Here is a 20,000-nt window from a genome sequence, read left to right as displayed (position 1 = left end):
ACCTACCGACACAACGAGCGGTGCTTTTCGCCTCATCCAGACTGGATATTCTAATGCATTTTGGTTCTTGCTGCAATCTTGAACATGAACTGCTTCTTGTTATGACGCTTTTGCATCTTTTTCCCTCTCTCACCCTCCTGTTACACTGGATGTTATATGGACTATAGATATCACCCGGGCGTGTTCAGTATTTCCAAGTGTGAGATCTGAGGAAATTAATTAGCGAAGCTACACGACTTTTCAGAGAGAGAGAGAGAGAGAGAGAGAGAGAGAGAGAGTGAAAACTCCATCTGCGCGCCTGGAAATAAAAGGTAGCCTAACCGTGGACTTCAGTGAAGGCAATACGAGCGTTCCTGCAATAGCATTGTTGGTCTATATTTTTGAGAGAACTGGACATTGACTATTCAATGATTTTTACAAATTCGGATGCCTTTTTACGTTTTCACTGGATATGCGGTTTGATATGATTGCCCAGTGAGGATGAAAATTGTTAGTCTACAACCTAAATAATATCTCATATGGATGGAACCACTTTGAAATGCGCCTTTGAAATGTTTTTCCTATTGGATGATGCTGAGAAGAATTGAACTGAAACATTTTTAGCCAATTATTTCACATCAGTCCAAAGCTATATTTTAGTGGACCAAATCATCAGAATTTTTCCTTTTTGAAATTGTAAAAAATTATTATTTCCATTCTTTTCAGCCCTTTTTCGAAATGGTCGTTTTGGTCGTGCCTGTCAGTTTGTCGCTTGATATGAACTGCGCAGATTTACATGGGTAAATCAGTGTTCTGAGACCATTCAGAATGCTTTCTCAGCTCTGTTCTCCCAAAAATCTCACTCGTTGCAGCAGACTGAAGGATGTCGTTTATCTGAGAAGAGTGCAATGAAGTAGGACATACTTAAGACTTGCATATTGATCATATTGCTACATGCAGATGCGAGCTATCGAAATCAATTCCCTGGGCAACTTTTCGATGATTATAAGCAAAACTGGAGCATTTTGTCCGTTAGTCCTAACATGTATGTGCGTGATCATACAAGGTCCTAATTAAAGAAGAGGAAAAATCAACAGGTATAATGCATTCCTGCAGGGAGATGGATTTTATACTATGTGTTCTCTTGGTCCTTATATGCTGGACTGGGGCTGATGCTGTTATCAATTTGAAATACTCGATAAACGAGGAGCAGAAGCCAGGGACAATGATTGGAAATGTGACAAAGGACGCACAATTGCAAGGATTTGAGATTGCACCCCAGCCGCCGCGCTTGCGGGTCATCTCCAATTCGGAGCCGCGGTGGGTAGAACTGAGCCCGGCTGGAATCCTTACGACCCAACAGAAAATTGACAGGGATGTCGTTTGTCGACAGAACCCGAAGTGCACTATCTCTTTGGAAGTGATGTCGAATTCTATGGAGATCTGTGTCATCAAAGTTGAAATCATGGATTTGAATGACAATGCACCCAGATTCCCCACTAGCCACATTGACATTGAAATTTCAGAGAATGCCTCCCCTGGTACCAGGTTTCCCCTAGAGGGGGCAAGCGATCCGGACTCGGGGATCTTCGGTGTGCAATCATATTCGATCACTCCGAATGAGCTTTTCGGGTTGGAGATAAAGACTAGAGGGGATGGGTCCAAGATTGCTGAGCTCGTAGTGCAAAAATCGTTAGACAGGGAGACCCAGTCGCACTACTCATATGAAATCAGCGCGGAAGATGGAGGAGACCCCCCAAAGATTGGCGCGGTCCAGCTTAACATTAAAGTAATAGATTCAAATGATAACAATCCCGTTTTCGATGAGTCAGTGTATACAGTAAACGTTATGGAGAATTCTCCCGTTAATACACTGGTCATTGACTTGAATGCCACGGATCCTGACGAGGGCACCAACGGCGAGATTGTATACTCGTTCAACAGTTACGTTACCGAGAAAACCAGAGACGCGTTCAAAATTGACCCCAAAACCGGTGTCATCACCGTCAATGGGGTTTTGGATTATGAAGCGATCCACATATATGAGATTGACATTCAAGCCAAAGATTTAGGCCCCAATTCTATCCCAGCCCATTGCAAAGTGACGGTAAATGTAATGGACTCGAATGACAACGTACCCATCATTAGTTTATTGTCTGTGAACACAGAGATGGTGGAAGTCACTGAAAACGCGCAACGTGGATACGTCATAGCCTTAGTGAGGGTCTCAGATAAAGATTCAGGTGCAAACGGCAAAGTGCAATGTAGACTGCAAGGGAATGTACCGTTCAGGCTTCAGGAATATGAGAGCTTCTCAACCATCCTTGTGGATGGCAGGCTGGACAGAGAACAGAGGGACACGTACAACCTGACCATCCAAGCAGAGGACAGTGGCAACCCCCCTTTACGCGCCACTAAATCGTTTGTAGTCAAAGTCACCGACGAAAACGACAACCCTCCCCACTTCCTAAAACCCCATTACCAAGAGATGGTCCTAGAGAACAACTTGCCGGGTTCATGTCTGCTGGCAGTGTCAGCCGTGGACCCTGATTTGGGCATGAACGGCACCGTTTCATACACCATAGTGCCCAGTGAGATTAAACACATGGACGTCAACACATATGTCAGCATCAATCCCTCAGGCCGCATTTACTCCATGCGATCCTTCGACCACGAGTACACCAGGACTTTTGATTTCAAAGTTTTGGCCAGAGACAACGGGAACCCCTCGTTATCCAGCAACGCAACGGTGCGCATTGTCGTTTTGGATGTCAATGACAATACACCTGTTATGACAACCCCACCTCTGGTCAATGGCACAGCTGAGGTTTCAATCCCCAGAAATGCTGGAGTGGGCTATATGGTGACCCGAGTGAAAGCCGACGACTACGACGAGGGGGAGAACGGGAGACTGACCTATACCATCTCAGAGGGGGACAGGTTTTACTTTGAGATAGATCAGGTGAACGGCGAGGTCCGGTCCACGAGGATGTTCGGGGAGAACGCCAAGTCCACCTACGAGATCACGGTGGTGGCCCGGGACCACGGGAAACCGTCGCTATCCGCCTCTGCCTACATCGTGGTCTACCTCTCGCCGGACCTGAACGCACAGGAGTCTCTCGGACCCGTAAACCTGTCCCTCATCTTCATCATTGCCTTGGGTTCTATCGCCGCTATCCTCTTTGTCACAATGATTTTTGTTGCAGTCAAGTGCAAAAGGGATAACAAGGAGATCCGAACGTACAACTGCAGGTACTGAGAACACCTTCTAAGTATATATTTTTTTTTTACAGTGTTTGAATCATTCTTTATTCGTCTTCCATTATAGCCTTCATATTTGCCATTGCGCGTAACTGTAGTGTGTGTGTGTGTGTGTGTGTGTGTGTGTGTGTGTGTGTGTGTGTGTGTGTGTGTGTGTGTGTGTGTGTGTGTCAGTGTGAGTGTGTTGTGCGTGTGAGCGCGCCTGCGCTCGGATGTGTGTGTTCAGGTTTGTAGTGAGTGCACGTAGCTATGTCTATTTCCATTGCATGTGGAAGGGCCTGGATGTATAAAGCGGTACTAAGGACTGCAGGTGCCCAGACATTAGAAGCAAGAATGGCCAAGTCCGCGGCCTCTAGTTTATTATTATATTCCCCATCGCTCCCTACTCTAACTGTCGTTTTCGATGCCATCATAGAAGTATATAATTTGGGGTTTGGTATTAACGGTCCCTTTTCAATTCAGCGGCATAATGTGGTGTAGTGACGTTGGTGTCAACCTCGAAATGCATACTGGCATTTTAACTGTCAAATCATCGTTTATTGATTTATATACATTTCATCTTTGGATGCTATCCAATTGGCTCTTAAATACGAGCGTTGAATTGTCAGGTTTAATTTATGGGTGTGTCACAAAGTTAGGCCTAATCTTATGCGTCCCAATCATAAACGGAGATATCTCACCACACACAACGGACCACCCTCCTCTTGTCAGCTTTGATGTCGATCATGAATTGATGCTAAAAGAAAAATAACTATGACTTCCTATGTGAACTGACTTCCTTAGGTTTTTTTCTCCCGCTGTGTTATTACCTGATGACAGGTAATCATAATACATTAATATAAACTTGTCTATTTACTGTAGGTTCAAGTGGATGTTTGAATAAGTATCACAACAAGATGGTAATCATGATAATTATGCTCTACTCTTAATAACAACAACAACAACAACAATAATAACAATAATAATAGTAACAACAACAACAACAACAACAATAATAATAATAATAATAATAAAACAACAAATAATTATCGTAATACAATGTAAATACATGTTCCACAAACTACTACAAGTTGCAATGCATGCATCAACAATGACTATGGCCTAAAACTAACATACTTAGTAATTACTTAATCTGTAACACCAGCTCCCACTTGATTTCCCTGTGTTACATTACCACTTTAACCTGAAGCCATTATATTTTACTCTAAACATAATTGTTGTTGATGTGAAAAGTAATTTCCAAAAAGTAGACCTCCCTCTGCATTCAGAAACATAGATAAGGGTATACTGTATATTTATATTGCGCTAATCTCCTATCCTGCTCAAACAATAATGAATAATAATTAGAAATCAAAAGCAGTCATGGATTTGCAGTATTATTTGATGGTTGAAATGTCAATGTATCAGTGTTCCACATGGGAATAGAAAAACCAAAAGAAATGTAGTTTTGGTTGAGAACTTGATTTTTGCAAATGATACTAGAAATGAGAAATGCAATTTAAGCAATACTTATATAGTAACACATTACATTAAGATGCCCCTATACCTCTGTACCTCTGTCAATCAAACAGCTAACTAAATCGAAAAATAGCTTCCAAACACCATCCATTGTCCCAAGACCCAATCTCTTCTCATGAAAATGCTTTCCTTGCTGGTTACTTTAATCAATACTCAATACTTATATGTGCTGTGCTGCTGAGTAGCCACCACCTCAAATCTGAGCAGTGCTTATATGTACACATTTATTGTTGGTTCTTTGTTCGTCTAAAATTCTCTCCTATCAATTTGTTTTTCTTGGGCCCAGAGTAAAAAGAACAAAGACAGAGTGTTGTTTTTGACCTTGCCAGGCCAGCTTTCTCCTTCTCTACATCGAGATGCCTTGAAAAGTCCAGTGCTGATATAAGAATGTTATTTGAAAGTTTAAAGTGAAGAAGGCACAGGCAGACAGAGGCCGCATCCTAATGCAAAGGAGTGTGTCGTTTGATAAGGTTGGACCTGCAAAGCAATAGAGTTGTTGCATGCATGTACTGTAGAAGCAGGAGTAAATGTGATGTGCTTCTATATAGGCTAAATACAGACTCTTCCAGATTGGAGGCCATCTACATGCTTGACACGTTTTAAACTCTGTGGAATAGGCCTGGGTCAGAGGGGATTCGTGGCGTGAGAGCACAAGCTGCTTAAAATACAGCTCCCCCCTTGTAAATTTGCAAGGCTGGATGAAGAATGGAAATTCTCTAGTCCAAGCATTCTTCGATAAAGAATCTCAGGGTTTCTCATTTGAGCTGATTAGAATGCCCTGCTTAAGTTAGCAACAGCCTAGGAGACCTGCTAAATGAATTTGAATCTACGGTTCTCCTGCATTCCATATTGCCAGTGGGGGCAACGCTTAGTAATGAAAGAAAAAGGGAATTACAGTGGGCGTGGGCTTTGAATATGATTACATATTCCAGAGGTGCTCTTTAGTATCGTTTTTTTTCTTTTTTCTTCCCATGTGTGCTTCTGTGGTTTGGCATGTTTGCATTGTGTGTGTTTGTTTGTGACATGTCGACCGCCGAGCATGCAAGTGCAAACAAATGAGGGCTGATGGCTCCCATTTGTGGCCGGGAGCGGGGGTCACTTGAGCGTGGCTTCCTCTCTCGGACGCCACCAATGAGGCCTGAGCCTGGCTGGCAAACCCCCCCCCCCCCACCCGGGCCAGCGCCCTGGCTTGGCTGGCGGGCGGGCCTTGGCTGAGCTGGGGGCAGAGGGGAAGGCGGACCACTGCTTTATTGAGTCTGTTCAGTTTCTTCTACTTGCGCAGGGTGGCGGAGTACTCCTATGGCAGCCAGAAGAAGTCCAGCAAGAAGAAGAAGCTGAGCAAGAACGACATCCGCCTGGTGCCTCGCGACGTGGAGGAGACGGACAAGATGAACGTGGTGAGTTGCTCGTCTCTCACCTCTTCGCTCAACTACTTCGACTACCACCAGCAGAGCCTGCCCCTGGGCTGCAGGCGCTCCGAGAGCACCTTCCTCAACGTGGAGAACCAGAACTCACGCAATGCCGCCCCCAACCACGGCTATCAGCACCCCTTCACCGGGCAGGGTCCCCAGCAGCCTGACCTCATCATCAACGGCATGCCACTGCCAGAGGTGAGACCCGCTCCGCTCCGCTCTGTCCTACAGCCTCCGTGCTGCCAGTGCCTTGGGAGAGGGAGGACAAGGGGGACAAGGGGGGGACAAGGGGGGGGACAGGGAATAAGGGACAGGAGAGGGCAAGGTTAAGGTCGGTCAGCTCTCATTATTCAGTGTCATGCGTGGGAGTTGAGCTTCAGCAACTCAATTCAAAGGGAGGATACATAGTCGCGTTGGCTCTGCAGGCTTGGCGCCGTGTCATGGGAACCACAACCGTAGTCCCAGTCATAAGGTCAACGCATTACCGAAGGTTATAACGTTTTTTTTTTTAGCTACTTTATTTGTGAAATCCCACATTTGAGACAAGCTAGTACTTTATAAATCCCCAAATGGGTAATTTGATTGAACCAGCCAATACATATACACACAATGAAAACAAAGGACACACAGACACTAAAAACAGCACACCGTCAACGCATGCACCCTTTCAACAGTGAACCCCCCTCGACGACAGCAGCCAGCAGGCTAGCTCCAGGTAGTTTTTCGATTCAGTTCCAGGTATTTTTTTCATTTCCTGTTGGTTTAAATCAAGGTGCCATGTGTGACCGTTTGAGAGGAGTACATCAAGGGGACCTGGTCACAGGGACTGACCCGTGTCTGAGAGAGTGGTGCCAAGCAACATTTGGAGGGCTGACAAAATGGATTATTTGGCTTCCCTTACCTCACTTTGTTTTTTGTGTGCTGAGCTATTTGCAAGAGAACCGGAGTTGAACACATGCCAGATGCTTTGACCTAGCTAATCAGCCCCACCACATGTCATTTCAGGTGCTAGTAGAAAGAGTAATCATTGCTTAAATACTCTAACTGCGAGCGGGCCAATCCACTCACAAGTGTTAGTCAGCAAGAGGCCAAAGCAGCTCTTGAGCTGTTTTCATCGTTGTACAGCCAACCACAGTGAGCCGCCATGCATACATGTATTGTATTGACATGCGATGCATAGCTTGAGACAGCAAAGGTCTCAGTTGAGTGGCTATTCAAGCTGACAGTGTGTACACCGACCAGCTGATCTTAGGTTTATCGATTTTCAGCTCTATGAACTGGTCTATTGGATTATTGGATTCCTTGGTCAACCCCTCTCCTTGACCTACTTCTCTGCCTAGCGGGAAAGGGGGAGGTGTGTGTGTGTGTGTGTGTGTGTGTGTGTGTGTGTGTGTGTGTGTGTGTGTGTGTGTGTGTGGGGGGGGGGGGGGGCTCGCCCCCACCCCATACCCACACACACAATTGATGACTCCAATCTCCACCTGACATTCAGCGAGAAGAGAGAGAGAGAGAGAGAGAGAAAATCCTCAAATAAAATAGGAAACATAAGAACAGTATTGATCCATTGATTGGCTGATCCAGTGAGATCTGGGCACCTATGGATCTCGAGGGGTCGATTAGGCCCACTTACAGTCTTGCTGATTTACTGGGACTGTCGGGGCCCGGATAAAGGAGTGAGGAGGAGAGAGATAGAGAGAGAGGAGGAGGAGAGGGAGGGGAGGGGAGGGGTGGGGTATGTCCTGTGGTCATCTAAAGTCTATCCCTGCGAGAGAGAGATGAGTTCATGTAGTCGCCTCGGCTTTTATGTACCTGCAGGTAGCATTCAGGTCACAACCCTCTCCATGAGGACAACAGAGAGATAAAGTTGAGTCCGGCTGGACAAAAGAATTACCCCAGCCCAGCGTTGTAAAAGCTGGCGCAGTATCCTGTCTCTGCAGCTTAAGCATCCAATAAAAGCACCTTTGCCGCAGGATTACAGAGCCTTTATTTGTTTCGGTTAATGGAAAAAAAGAAAAAAGGAGAGGGAGACAAATAGGACCACAGACTGATTTAGTTGATCCCATACGTAAAGCTTGGAGGTGTGTGTGTGTGACACAGGCTGGCGTCGGGGGTAGGGAAGGAGGGGAGAGCGCGTGTCTTAATGCCAGGTGTCTGAGCGACCATCGCGGTTTTTCTCATTCCTCTCAGAGCCGGTTGATTGGCTTGATAAAAGCGGCGGCTGCTTAATATGCAAGGTCTGTCGCACTCTGCGTTCCGCATGACGTTGACAAACATCTCTTTGACTGCGGCCAGTGCATATATTTCTCTGGACGAAGAGAGAGAAGGTGCTGATGGATAGTCGATTGGGGAGAGGGAGAAAGAGAGAGAAAGGGCGAAAAAAGAGAGGGAGAGAGGGGGGGAGGGAGTGCTTGTGAGTGTTTTTGCGTGCATTCCCTTCAGATTTTTTTCCGTTGTGACATTTATAAAAGACAGTAGCTTGCTATTCAAACATTGCTGAATAAAATGTTGTCAGTGTAATTACATAGCCATTTATGTGGAGCACAAACAAACGTTGCTGCTGTGAAATGACCGGTAATAGCTCTGTCACGGTGAGCAAGCCAGGGCTTGAAACCGCTTGACTCCACAAGTCCACATCTCCCAGAGGTCTGGCCAGGACGCGCAGGCTGCAGCACTCTTGTGATTAGTCAAGCTGCTTTGTCCCCAAAACTATTTGTTGTCACCCTGAGGGCGAACTCGTATTCATGTGTGAGTCAACTACTTTCTGAATGTGGTTTGCTTTTAAAACTAGGCCAGGGCATCAATACTTGATGTTTATTTATATGTTGTGAATTTTAAGCGGAACTTAACGGAAACACAACATTAGAATTGGAATAGAAAGATAGCTGACAATCAAGAATGGTAGACAGACATACAGTATATGTTTTATTTAAAATCATTAGGGTGTTTTTTGTTTGTTCAGTGTTTACTGTATATTGTTGACACAGACACAGACATGCAGTATATCAGCTGTTCCAGATGAGTTGCGATACCCTTCCCTGCTTCACAGAGAGAGGGAGCTTGTCTGTGGAGAAGACATACAGCAGACTGGAGGCCAGTTTGCCAAGATAACAATGACAAGCCTCCCGGAGGCTTTCTACCTCTGGTTGCATTGTGTGTACAGCATTCTCTTCACCTGGGACAGCTGTACGAGACAGGTCCCCCAAGAACCCTGTGCATTGTTTTGAAAAGCTTCAGCAGAGAGATGTTTGGTTGACCTGACAGTGGTTTTCAGCAACACAACTGCTCACTGGAGAATAAACCCATCTTGCATGGCTTAATTATGGTGGATCGGTTGGTAGGGGAGACAATTATACAGCAAAGGAATGGCCTTTAGCGATAATGTGTTTTTAAATTTGCAACGTGCACCGTGGCTCTGGTGCACCTGTGATTTCAGATGATGAATATACCAGGGAAAAAAGTTCTCTTGGATATTGATTCGCTGCATAGTATTGTTATGTTAAGAGAGTGCAGATTCATCTTATTGTGTTTCATTATAATGTTAAATGAAATGGAAAAAAGGGGGAGGCAGTCTTTGCACTATTGGGTATTATATTAACAGTGTTAACATTTTTGTGGGGGATTTTTAAAAATGTTTTTTTGTAGAGGACCCTTTATTCTCTAGCGCTCTGATTTTGCCAAGTTTAGTTCAATGCTAATTGAAGTAATCCTCTACCAGATGCTTCCATTCTGCTACCTGCTACATAAACGCTATTGTAAGCATATGGCAAAAGCCACACAGTTCAATTTCCACGCTCTGCAGCATGACAAAAGGAGGCACATGGAGCTCTGGCAAAACAAAGGCGTTTCTGTGTTTGTGTCTTGAATTTATACTCTCGCAGTCAATCAAGGAACTTCATGAAGAGAAACAAAGGTAGTTAGCTACTTTACAGCGATATGCTAATTGCCTGCTCTTCACCGAGTTAGGGAGGAAGAAGACGTTTTAATATTGCAAAGAAAGCCAACAGGGAGTGGTTCCAGCTTGTCTGCACGATCCCCTGCCATCACATCACACCAGGACAATATGCACAGAATGCATTCAAAAGTGTCATATCGTTCATGCAAAGTAGATGTCAAGTTGTCACCACATAGTACAGTACACATCTGCTGGCTCTGCCGATCACCTACATCTCCCCCGCGCCTTCTCTCCTGATGTGGTGGCATTTCCCCAGAGGCCTTGTCATTGAAATCACTGAATCAGGAAGTCAGAAAACAAAACCAATATTCCACAACATTCTAAGCACATTGATTGTCATTGAGTAGACTGTTAAATCCTGGATTTTTAAGTCTTATACTTTGACAGTGTGGCAGTCGTTGTTTTCCCGACCCATTGCCATTTACTAGAGTGTTGCATCTGATCTGAGTGGTACAGTACAATACGAACTCAAGCAGCTTCACATTTAGTCTGTGTGATCTTGTGATGTTTCTATTGTAGTCTGACGATCTAAGTCTGACGATCTAAGCCCTCTGTCTCCACCTCACACTTTTCTGAGAAACAGCCTGTCTGCTCTAATCTGGTTGCTTTCCTTTTAAGCCTACTGATACATGTGACACATATGATGAGGAGTATGTGGAGAAGGTATATGTCTGACTCCTTTTAAACAGACAGCCTTTTGTATTTCTCTTTATTTCATCAGACTAATCCAATTAATCATCTTATATCCCGTACAAGATAAAGTAAAGGTCACAGCATGACGCCTCTCCACGAGGCTTTGTGCAAAGACTCCATGGAGCTGAGGGGCGGTGATTGAGGGAGCACCATTTATACACTTTCAATACGAGGTGTCTCTTATCAAGACGAAGGGGAAGACATCAGGAAAAAACACAGATTTCTCAGAGAGGCAACTGAACTGTGCCTGCTTGAACTTAAGATGCAGTGTTTTTTTATCTGGTGAAGGAGTGTTGTATTGATGTATGACAGTGAAGCATTTATATCTCAGACCCCCTTCAGATGCGCTCTGATTGGGTCCTGGCAGATAAGAACAGGAATTGTCAAGAAAAGTTACAGTACTGTGCCACAGAATTGTGCAGGCTCTGCTTTTCAACTGTCATTGTTTTTCCCTAAACACATAAAACACCAGTCAGCCAGAAACTGAATGAACCTGACACCGTTTCATTTATGGATATCCATGAACCAAAATGGCTGATGGGAGCGACAATGTGATTTAGTGAGATTAACAAATTGTACGCTCCAGAGCTGGTGATTGACAGCCAGTGGTCCAATCTCACCCTTCAATTAGTTCATAGCCTTGACACTCCATCGCTAGGTCTTATTTCCTATGTGGGGGAGGTAGCTACCGTCATAACAACCTAGTACAGCCAATCAGGCCTCTCCAAGCCCCTCCCACCACCCCCTCGTTGGGATCAGTGCGTGCAGGCAACAGCGGAGGTGTCAAAACACTCAAGATTGACAGAGTCTGACATACGCATGTCACTGTACTCCACCCCTAACCACATGTGAAGGCTGTGCACTATGCACATCAAGGCCAGGGACACGGTGGACAGAGTCAGAGAGCAAGGTCTGAAATAGTGATGAGAGGAGAGAAAGAGAGAGAGGGAGGAAGGGAGGGAGGAAGGGAGAGAGAGAGGTGGGAGGGATGGTGGGAGGGAGGAAGAGAGAGGCAGGGATGGTAGGAGGGATGGAGGGAGGGAGAGAGAGAGAGACTCAATCTGAGTACTATTTATAGAGTCCCAACGATTTTCCATAACCTCTATTAGTCTGACTCAAACACACTGTCTTTTTCCCTCAGAAATGAAATTCTATTGTGAAATACAGATACAGTTATTATACTGAAAGCCCATCAGTTCAAACATATAACCCATATAAACCTCTACGGCGGGAGAGAAGGAAAATGTTCATTTAACCGTGATGGTTCAGCATGCTCTCTCTCTCTCCTAAACAAAAATGTTCAATTCAGTGCAAGCACCTCCATGAAATTGTGCATTGCACCTGAAAATGTGGAAGTAGTTATTTGCACAAATAGTTGTAGTGGTTTTATGAAGACAGATATTCATCAACAATAGACATCCCACTGCACAGTCATGTGGTGTCTTATGACTACTATTCTTAAAAACCTGTTGTTCCAAAAGCCCCAATCTAAAACAAAATCATATGATAATAATCAAATTCATGTACCTATTTACGTTAGGTACGTAATGAGTCAACACGCATGACCTGTTGTGAAAACTAAAAGATAAAGAAGCTGAATCATAATATGAATTCCTAGCAATTTATATGGCATTACTTGATGTTAGCTTTGTATCATCCATGATCCATTACAAAATTAACGTTTCCCTGCATACTGTACATACTATATGAGTAGCATGCAGCAGCATGATGATAACGATATCAGAACATCAAGAATTAAGCCTGACATTAAGCCCATAAACAAGGCCTCAGTCCTCCTCCTTAGACCTGCAAATGCAATAAGGAGATGATGACATTGGGGCCATGACTGGCAGCACCATAAACTATATATACACTATAAAAACAAAAAATAGAAAGAAGAGGCCAGGCAAATAAATGAAGTGAGGGAAATGGACGGAGTGATGATGTTTATCACCAGAGAAGGCGACATCATTATGCACCTTGTTAAGCCCTGGTAGCAATGCTGCTTGGACGTAATTACCCATTTAAATGACTTTCCTGCAGCAGTGTTTTTATTTCTCAAATTAAACCGCTTGACACAAATATGCCACATCGGGTTTTAGTCCCCTGCGGTCCTCTCTGAACATCCACCTCCAGCAGTTGACTGTATCGCTGTGGAAAAACAGACGTTTCATCTCTCTGTATTGCCTCCGCTATCAGTAATGTTAGTAGCTATTCTAAACAGGGAACTGCAGTCTCTGAAGACCGTGCTAGGAGAGGTCAAAGTGTATTCTAACACGGTGCACCGTGGGTTACAAAATACAGTTCTGTTTGAATTCTTACAACTGTCCTTAATACCGTCCAATGCAATGATAATATCTTAATCTCATCTTAATCTTTGGTAAGATTTTAAGTGTAGTATATTTGGGTCTTAAGAATCTCCCGCAGCTGTCTGTTGGTGTGATTTGGACGTTCACTCTGCTGGCTTACTTTTCAATCCCTCCTCGTTAGAGACGAGCGTTGGGAGAGGATCAAGTGCTGCCTGAAACATTTCACACTTTTTCATGCACAATTCATGTGTGAGATTTCCTCGGTCTGCGGTTTGGGAAAAGAACCATGGTTGGTGGTTGGTGAAAGCAGACCTGATAAAAGCCAACTGGTCTCGGGGAAAGCTTACGGCTGGAACGACTGTGGAGAGACAGAAAAAAAAAGAAAAAAAACGTCATTAAATGATTTTCGTCTCTACTAACCTCACGTCTCATTAACACAGATTTGGCTGCCAGCTTTTTAAAACGCCTGCAGTCAAATTAATGGGAGAGGAAAGGTCGTCCTACATTCTTTAACACAATGCCACAGCACTTGTTTTTGCCCCGGGTTAGGAGGAAAGGGTCTTTTTTTCCTGTGTACTGTAGAACGCTCAGCGGGCATGAAGGTACCTGTATGTGTTGTGGCCAAAGTATTCCAAGACAAGTGTATAGAGGCAATAGAGTTAGGCTAATTTGTGTCCTGGTAGTGTTGGTTGAGGAATACGGAGGGAAGGGTGCTTTGTGTGTATCCGTCATGGGATTTGAGGAAGTAGACACCTCTCCAATATGTTTGTCCCTGTTAGCCGATAAGACCGACAGGGGACTTACAGGCTCAGAGCCCTCTTTGGGGAAATTAATGTAATTTTCTTTCTTATGCAACGTGTGGTGGAACAACAAAAAACCTGCCTGTTTTCCTACCGTGGTCTGAAAAAAAAAAGTAATTACGACTTTATATAATGATAATTATATAATGCCCATCATTATTTGAGTGCACAAAAGTGTGTTTTGTCCAAATGCATGTGGAGTGGAAAGACATTAATTAAAATTCAGGGAGAAAGGCCAGAGCTCTTATTTCGGCTCTTGGCTCTCAGTTGAATTGCCAGTAATGCCAGTAACTCTCCGCTCCACTGACAGGGTTTCTCACGTCTTCTGTTGCAAAGTGGTGATACTATGTGGCTAGAGTGATTGAGAGGAGGGGGAGGATGGTGGAGAAACATAACAATGGTCATTGTGAAGCAACGGGTCATTGAAAATATATTTTTCCCAGGCAGGCAGCAAACTGCGACACTAGGGATGTATGACCTTTCCAATTGTCCTGTTTTTTTTCGCCTAAAACTAAAAGGAAGTAGGAGGATGTTAGTTAGCATCCCCCCCCCCCCCCCCCCATCAGATTAAATGTCAACTTCTGCATGCATAATTGTTGGAGACTACAGGAAAGAGAGAGATTGGAGACATACCAATTTGCTGGTGGTGAAATGGATCTATCCTATAGTTATCTTCGGCAGAAGCATGGAGAGACTGTGGCATTACAGCCATGAACTTTTTAGTCATGCATGGTTACACTTCATTAATGTTAGTCAATTGAATCATAGCTATATTTAGTTGTCTGTCTCTAGCCTCACATACATTTTAATAGGACTGTTACTTGAATTGTGGTAACTGAATTCAAGACACTAGAAGAATGATACCCACAGTATAAGAATGATACCCTTCACATGTTGGCCAACTTCATCACTGAATACATCACATCTTAACAAATACTGTGTATATATATATATATATATATATATATATATATATATATATATATATATATATGGCTCTCCTGTTGTCTTCCATCTTCCATCCAACTTCATCACTAAATACATCACATCTTAACAAATACTGTATATATATATGGCTCTCCTGTTGTCTTCCATCTCATATAAGCCCATTTACAATACCCCATAGCTAAACACTGATGGGTTTTATGAAGACAGAGTTAGCACAGCAGCACCTAGCCACAGCAGCATTAGCAGCAGAACCGTAGCAGTACGGCTGCAGAAAACAGCAGGCTCGCGTAATTGTGCATTGTTCATCCACAGCACAGGAGGCAGAGCATGTAATGAGCTGTAGCACTCTCTCCCGACCGGCCTAATGGGCTTTGACCGGGCCTAGGCCTTTCAGAGAGCCCCTGCGTGTCTCAGCCCAGCGTCATCAATAGGCCCCCCAGCCCTCCCGGCCTCTCGTCACAGGGCCTCATCTCTTTCTCATCTCATCGTCTCCTGCCCTTGCCCCATCCGCTGCTCAACTCCTCCACCTTTGTCACTCTCCCTTTCTCCCCTCTCCTCCCATTCCCTTTGTCCCTCTCTGTAAAGAAGATGGTGGGACCCCCCTAATGTGTCACAATGCCTGGATCTCATCTTATTCATGATCCGGGGTAAGCTCAGAGAAGTCATTCCATTGCGGTGGTTGGTAGTGACAAAGCAGAATAGTTCCATTGACTGGGCAGGTCTGTGATACTGCATTGAAAAGCCGAACACAGCGCGCAGATAAAAAAGTTTAGGATTAGAAATGCTGATGTTAGGTGTAAGGGATTTGTTGTTAGACCGTGTTCTGTTTTTTCTTGTTAGTTTTTTTAAGCCTGTTTTGCATTTTGATTAACCAGTTCTACTGAAAGCAATTCAGGTGGGCCCGTTTTTCCCTCGGATTTGTTTTCTTTGGATTAGGGCTTTGGAGAAAAGGCCCAGGCATGTTGTTTATAGAGCTTCCTAACAGGGGAGGGAATCATTTCCTTGGTTGAGTGATATCAGGTCAACTTGGAAAGACAAGAACGTCTGCCTCTCTGAATAGATAAAACACATCCCCCTCGGCGGAGCACGGAGGACGCGGCAATAATGATAATACCTATGATATCTAAGAACGGCCGAGGGTCTGGCCGATGTTTGTGGAACACAAGAGGAAGTCAGATTAGAGTTTCCTCTCACGTCTACCGTTTGACATCCCGCGGCACACGCGGCAGAGTTAATGAATGAAAGCGCTCGGGTGTTGACGTGCTGGGCTGTTCTGGACGCTGTGCTTCCAGCGGGAGCCCCTGGTTCCCCCCCCTCAACTCCCCTGTTGTCAGACTAACCCTTAGGGGGAAGTGAGCTGGGTTGTGGGTGGGAGGGAGGGAGGTCGTCAAGGCAAGGGAGGGATAGAGGGAGTGCGCCCCTAGTGGAGGCAGGGGGGCATAACAACTTGTTTCTCTGCTATAATGACGGGGGTTTAATGTCCCTGCGGGAGCAAGGCAGCAGGTCACCATGGAGTTGTGCTCGGGTGCTCTGATCATGCCCAAGTGCTGAGGGATCATTATACTAAACCGGGCTGACAGGGCTGTTAATAGCACACACACACACACACACACACACACACACACACACACACACACACACACACACACATATACACACACACACACACACACACACACCCACACACATATACACACACAAACACACACATACACACACACACACACACACACACACACACACACACACCCCCACACACATATACACACACACACACACACACACACACACACACACACACACAGAATCTAGTGGAGCCAACACAGTCATCATAATCTGAACCATCTCACACTGTCTGCAAATGATTTTTAGGCGTGTCATGACATGAGGCAAAAACATGCTAGTCTCTAAGGGTTTTGATTTGTATGAGTAATGCTTCTGAGTTGTATGAGTCATGTTATCACAATTTGCTCGTATTTTCTCATGAATGGGAGAAGGATAAGTAACAACTCATTGCGTTTTTTGCCATTTTCATATTGCACAGCCCTGGTCGATTAAGCAACACTTCTTCATTCTGTTCAGCTATTTCCTGTCACGAACCATATTCCAAGAAATACAGACGGTCTAGTTTCAGCACTATTCAGAGGCCCCTCATTTCCAATAGCACTCAAAAAACAAAGCAATTCCCTCTCCTGTGTATTTGTGTGTGAGTTCTCTCCCCCGAAAAAACATACTGAGACGGAGGAGGAAATGGGAGTGGCATTTTGACTTTTCATTTGTTTGCTCCTCAGTAATGATTATTTGAGCGACTAAGCCCCCAGATTTGGCCTTGTTTTGTCTGGGAAGCATCAGCATCAACAAGGACAGACTCGCCTGGGCTGAGAGGCTTGTCTGAAGCTAAGCTGGGTGGCGGAGAGTGCCATGTGCGGAGAACGTAAGACAATGGGCAGGCAGGCAGGTCACCTGGGGAGCGAGAGAGAGGGAGAGAGAGAGAGGGGGGAGGGAGAGAGGGAGGAGCGGTTGGGCTGGGACGGGGGCGGACAGGCCTTGGCTGGCCTGGTACCTGGGTGCCCTGGGAGGCCCAACCAGAGAGTTCCTAATCATAGCTCCCTCCGATTGGCTTGTTGGGGGTGGGCCACGGCAAGCCCAGCGCCAGCTTGCATGAGCAACTGCAGAAAGCTGACTTTCGGTTTAATTTGGAGGACCAGCCATAATCCAGACTAAGTCTCTTAAAGCTGCAGCTTCCCCTCCGTGGGATTACGGGGCCGTCTTTAAAAGGATAAGGGCTGCTTATCAGTGCTTCCCTCAACACTTCTTAGCGACTTCAAATATGGGGCCGGATGGCTCCCGGTCATCATATGTGGCCGGTTATTTGTGTATCAGTGCCATGACGATTATACATCTGACAACTGAGATCAATGATAATCACAAGTTACAGTTTTTAAACCTCTAAAGGCATATGGATTTTAATATATGGCTCCCCTTTGCCCCAGTGCATTTAGAGAGTGAGTACAATCTGAGCAGCAGAATTGGGTGTCCAGCTGTTCTTTATGTGCTGAACTTTATTAATATATATATATAATCACCTTCACGCACGTATTTAGTAGCTCAATTTGACACGATTGCCCTAGCATTTATTAAAGGAAAATATGGCTTTAAGCCCAAATGGGAATGCATAAACACTTCAATGTCAGAGGCAAAAGGATCAAAGCCGCATTCTGAAATTAGCACAAGTTTATCTTATTTCTTCCCCCACAAAAATACACCCACTGTTTGTTTTGTAAACAACTCTCTTTTTCCTTTCAGGAAATGGATTGATATGGAAAAAATATGATAATTCTTTTTTTTTTTTTTTATGAAAAAATTAGTGCTTTGAGGATTGACTTTAAACGTTCCTCCGTTTATAAACTCTGAATAAACGATAGTGCCAATGGTGATGTATTATTTACTCAACTAATAAGTACTGTCTATCCTTGAACTACACTGCTATGAAGTAGCTCACTCAGATGTGGGGGAGATCAGTGAACAAAGACTTTGTTGTTGTTTTCTTAGGAGGAGGAGGAGGAGGAGGAGGAGGAGGGATAGGAGAGACTTCTCCTTCCAATTTAAACCTGTTTGTCTCGCTCAATGCTAATGAAGTGTTGTTTATCAGGTGGATGACTGGCTGTCAGAGTTGCAATGGGAATAAGCACCAATCTAGCACTTGCCACCGTACGTGTTGTTTGAGATGCTATGAGTGTGAAGTCGCCATGTATCTCATTGGGGTGAGGAGAGGGACAATAGAAGACTCCCCTTGTGAGTTCAGCCTCAGAGCCTTGGTGTCCTGGGTGTAGAGAGGGAGGCAGAGGAGCAGAGGGAGAGGATTGAAATAGAAGTGCTGTGTGTGGATACTTGTTTACGAGGTGACACCATTTTAGACTCAACTCATTAACCCAGGCACCTGAGACTAGGAACTCTCTCTCTTTTCTCTCTCTTTCTCACCCCCCGTCTCACTCTCTCTCTCTCTCTCTCACTCCCTTTCTCTCTTTGTTTCTCTCACTCGTTCTCATTATCAATGATAATCAACACAAACATCAATAGGCTTAGATAATGAACAGCACTGTGTGATGCTGGCAGTATTGCACCTTAAAGGCTGAGAAAGGCTGAGAATTGATGTGAATTCTCACCTAATCCTTCTCTCCTGAATTGAATCATAATTCCATTCTAATCGCGATAACTGATCCTCCATCGAGAGGCCATTTTCATGGGTTTTCAATTTCAATCGTAGAGGTGTCGGTCAAAAAAGATAGACATTCAGCAGGAAAGTAGTAGATACTTGCCTTTGCATCTCAGATATCCCCTGAAGGAATGACAAGCCCCCTCCTCCCTGATGTGTACTCCTCTCCCTCTCTCCCTCTCTCCTCCTCTCCCCCTCTCCCCCTCTCCCCCCATTCCACATGCAGTGTGCGTCCTCTCTAAATTGTTTGGCCTGACCTTTGCTACAGTCGCACTAATTATGATCATCACAGAAGCCCTGTAAACCACATGGCTAATTATGTCGGATTTATCGGAAGGGACGGCGATGCCGTTCTTCACTGGCCTGTTTTTAGCACCTGTCAATGTGGGTGATGCAGACGCAGGATAGGTTCATTTGGGTAATACAATAATTGTAATTAGTGTTACGATAATTACAAGGTAGTTATAATAACAATACCAGTTGACGCTATTAGTAATAGAGCTCCAAATTAGCTGGGTACATGCGTACAATACCGTTCGCAAATTAGGAGAACTGTACTTGCCAAAAATGAGCAAACGAGGAGTGTTTTTGCAACATGGATAATTACCTTATTACAGAGTCAGACCGCTGTAGTTTTCTACCTCCACCGCCGAGCATTAGATGTTTAACATTTTCAAAGATTTGAGGAATTGGCTATTAATCGGGGGGTGGGGGACCTCAGGTGTCAGATCTGTTGCGGCATCTCTCACAGAGAGCCGTTACAACAGGAAGCCTTATATCAAAGCTCCGACATGAATGAATAGGGCCAGTTGCAGCAGGGCTCTGGCTGCCGTGCTATTCATGTAATGAGTCTAAGAGGGCCCCAATTATTCCACTTCGCGATCAAAAAGGAGAGAGAGATTACTTCTCTTC

The 20,000-nt window shown here is 44.7% G+C and overlaps 1 protein-coding gene across 1 annotated transcript in view; it reads left to right on the top strand.

Moving 5' to 3' along the window:
* Positions 1-1,204: 1,204 nt before the first annotated feature.
* The window catches only part of pcdh19 (protocadherin 19), a gene marked incomplete at both ends in the record, with an annotated part of 60,031 nt that continues 41,235 nt past the window's right edge, over positions 1,205-20,000 (top strand). Inside the window, 2 exons of the mRNA XM_080526893.1 lie at positions 1,205-3,231; positions 6,041-6,368. Coding sequence (XP_080383019.1) covers positions 1,205-3,231; positions 6,041-6,368 — 2,355 coding nt within the window. The remainder of the gene's footprint in view (positions 3,232-6,040; positions 6,369-20,000) is intronic.

Source organism: Nansenia antarctica, assembly GCF_963989245.1.
Source record: "Nansenia antarctica genome assembly, chromosome: 3".
NCBI lineage: Eukaryota > Metazoa > Chordata > Actinopteri > Argentiniformes > Microstomatidae > Nansenia > Nansenia antarctica.
The sequence above is the reverse complement of the archived record's forward strand: the minus strand, read 5'-3'. Positions and strand labels throughout refer to the sequence as shown.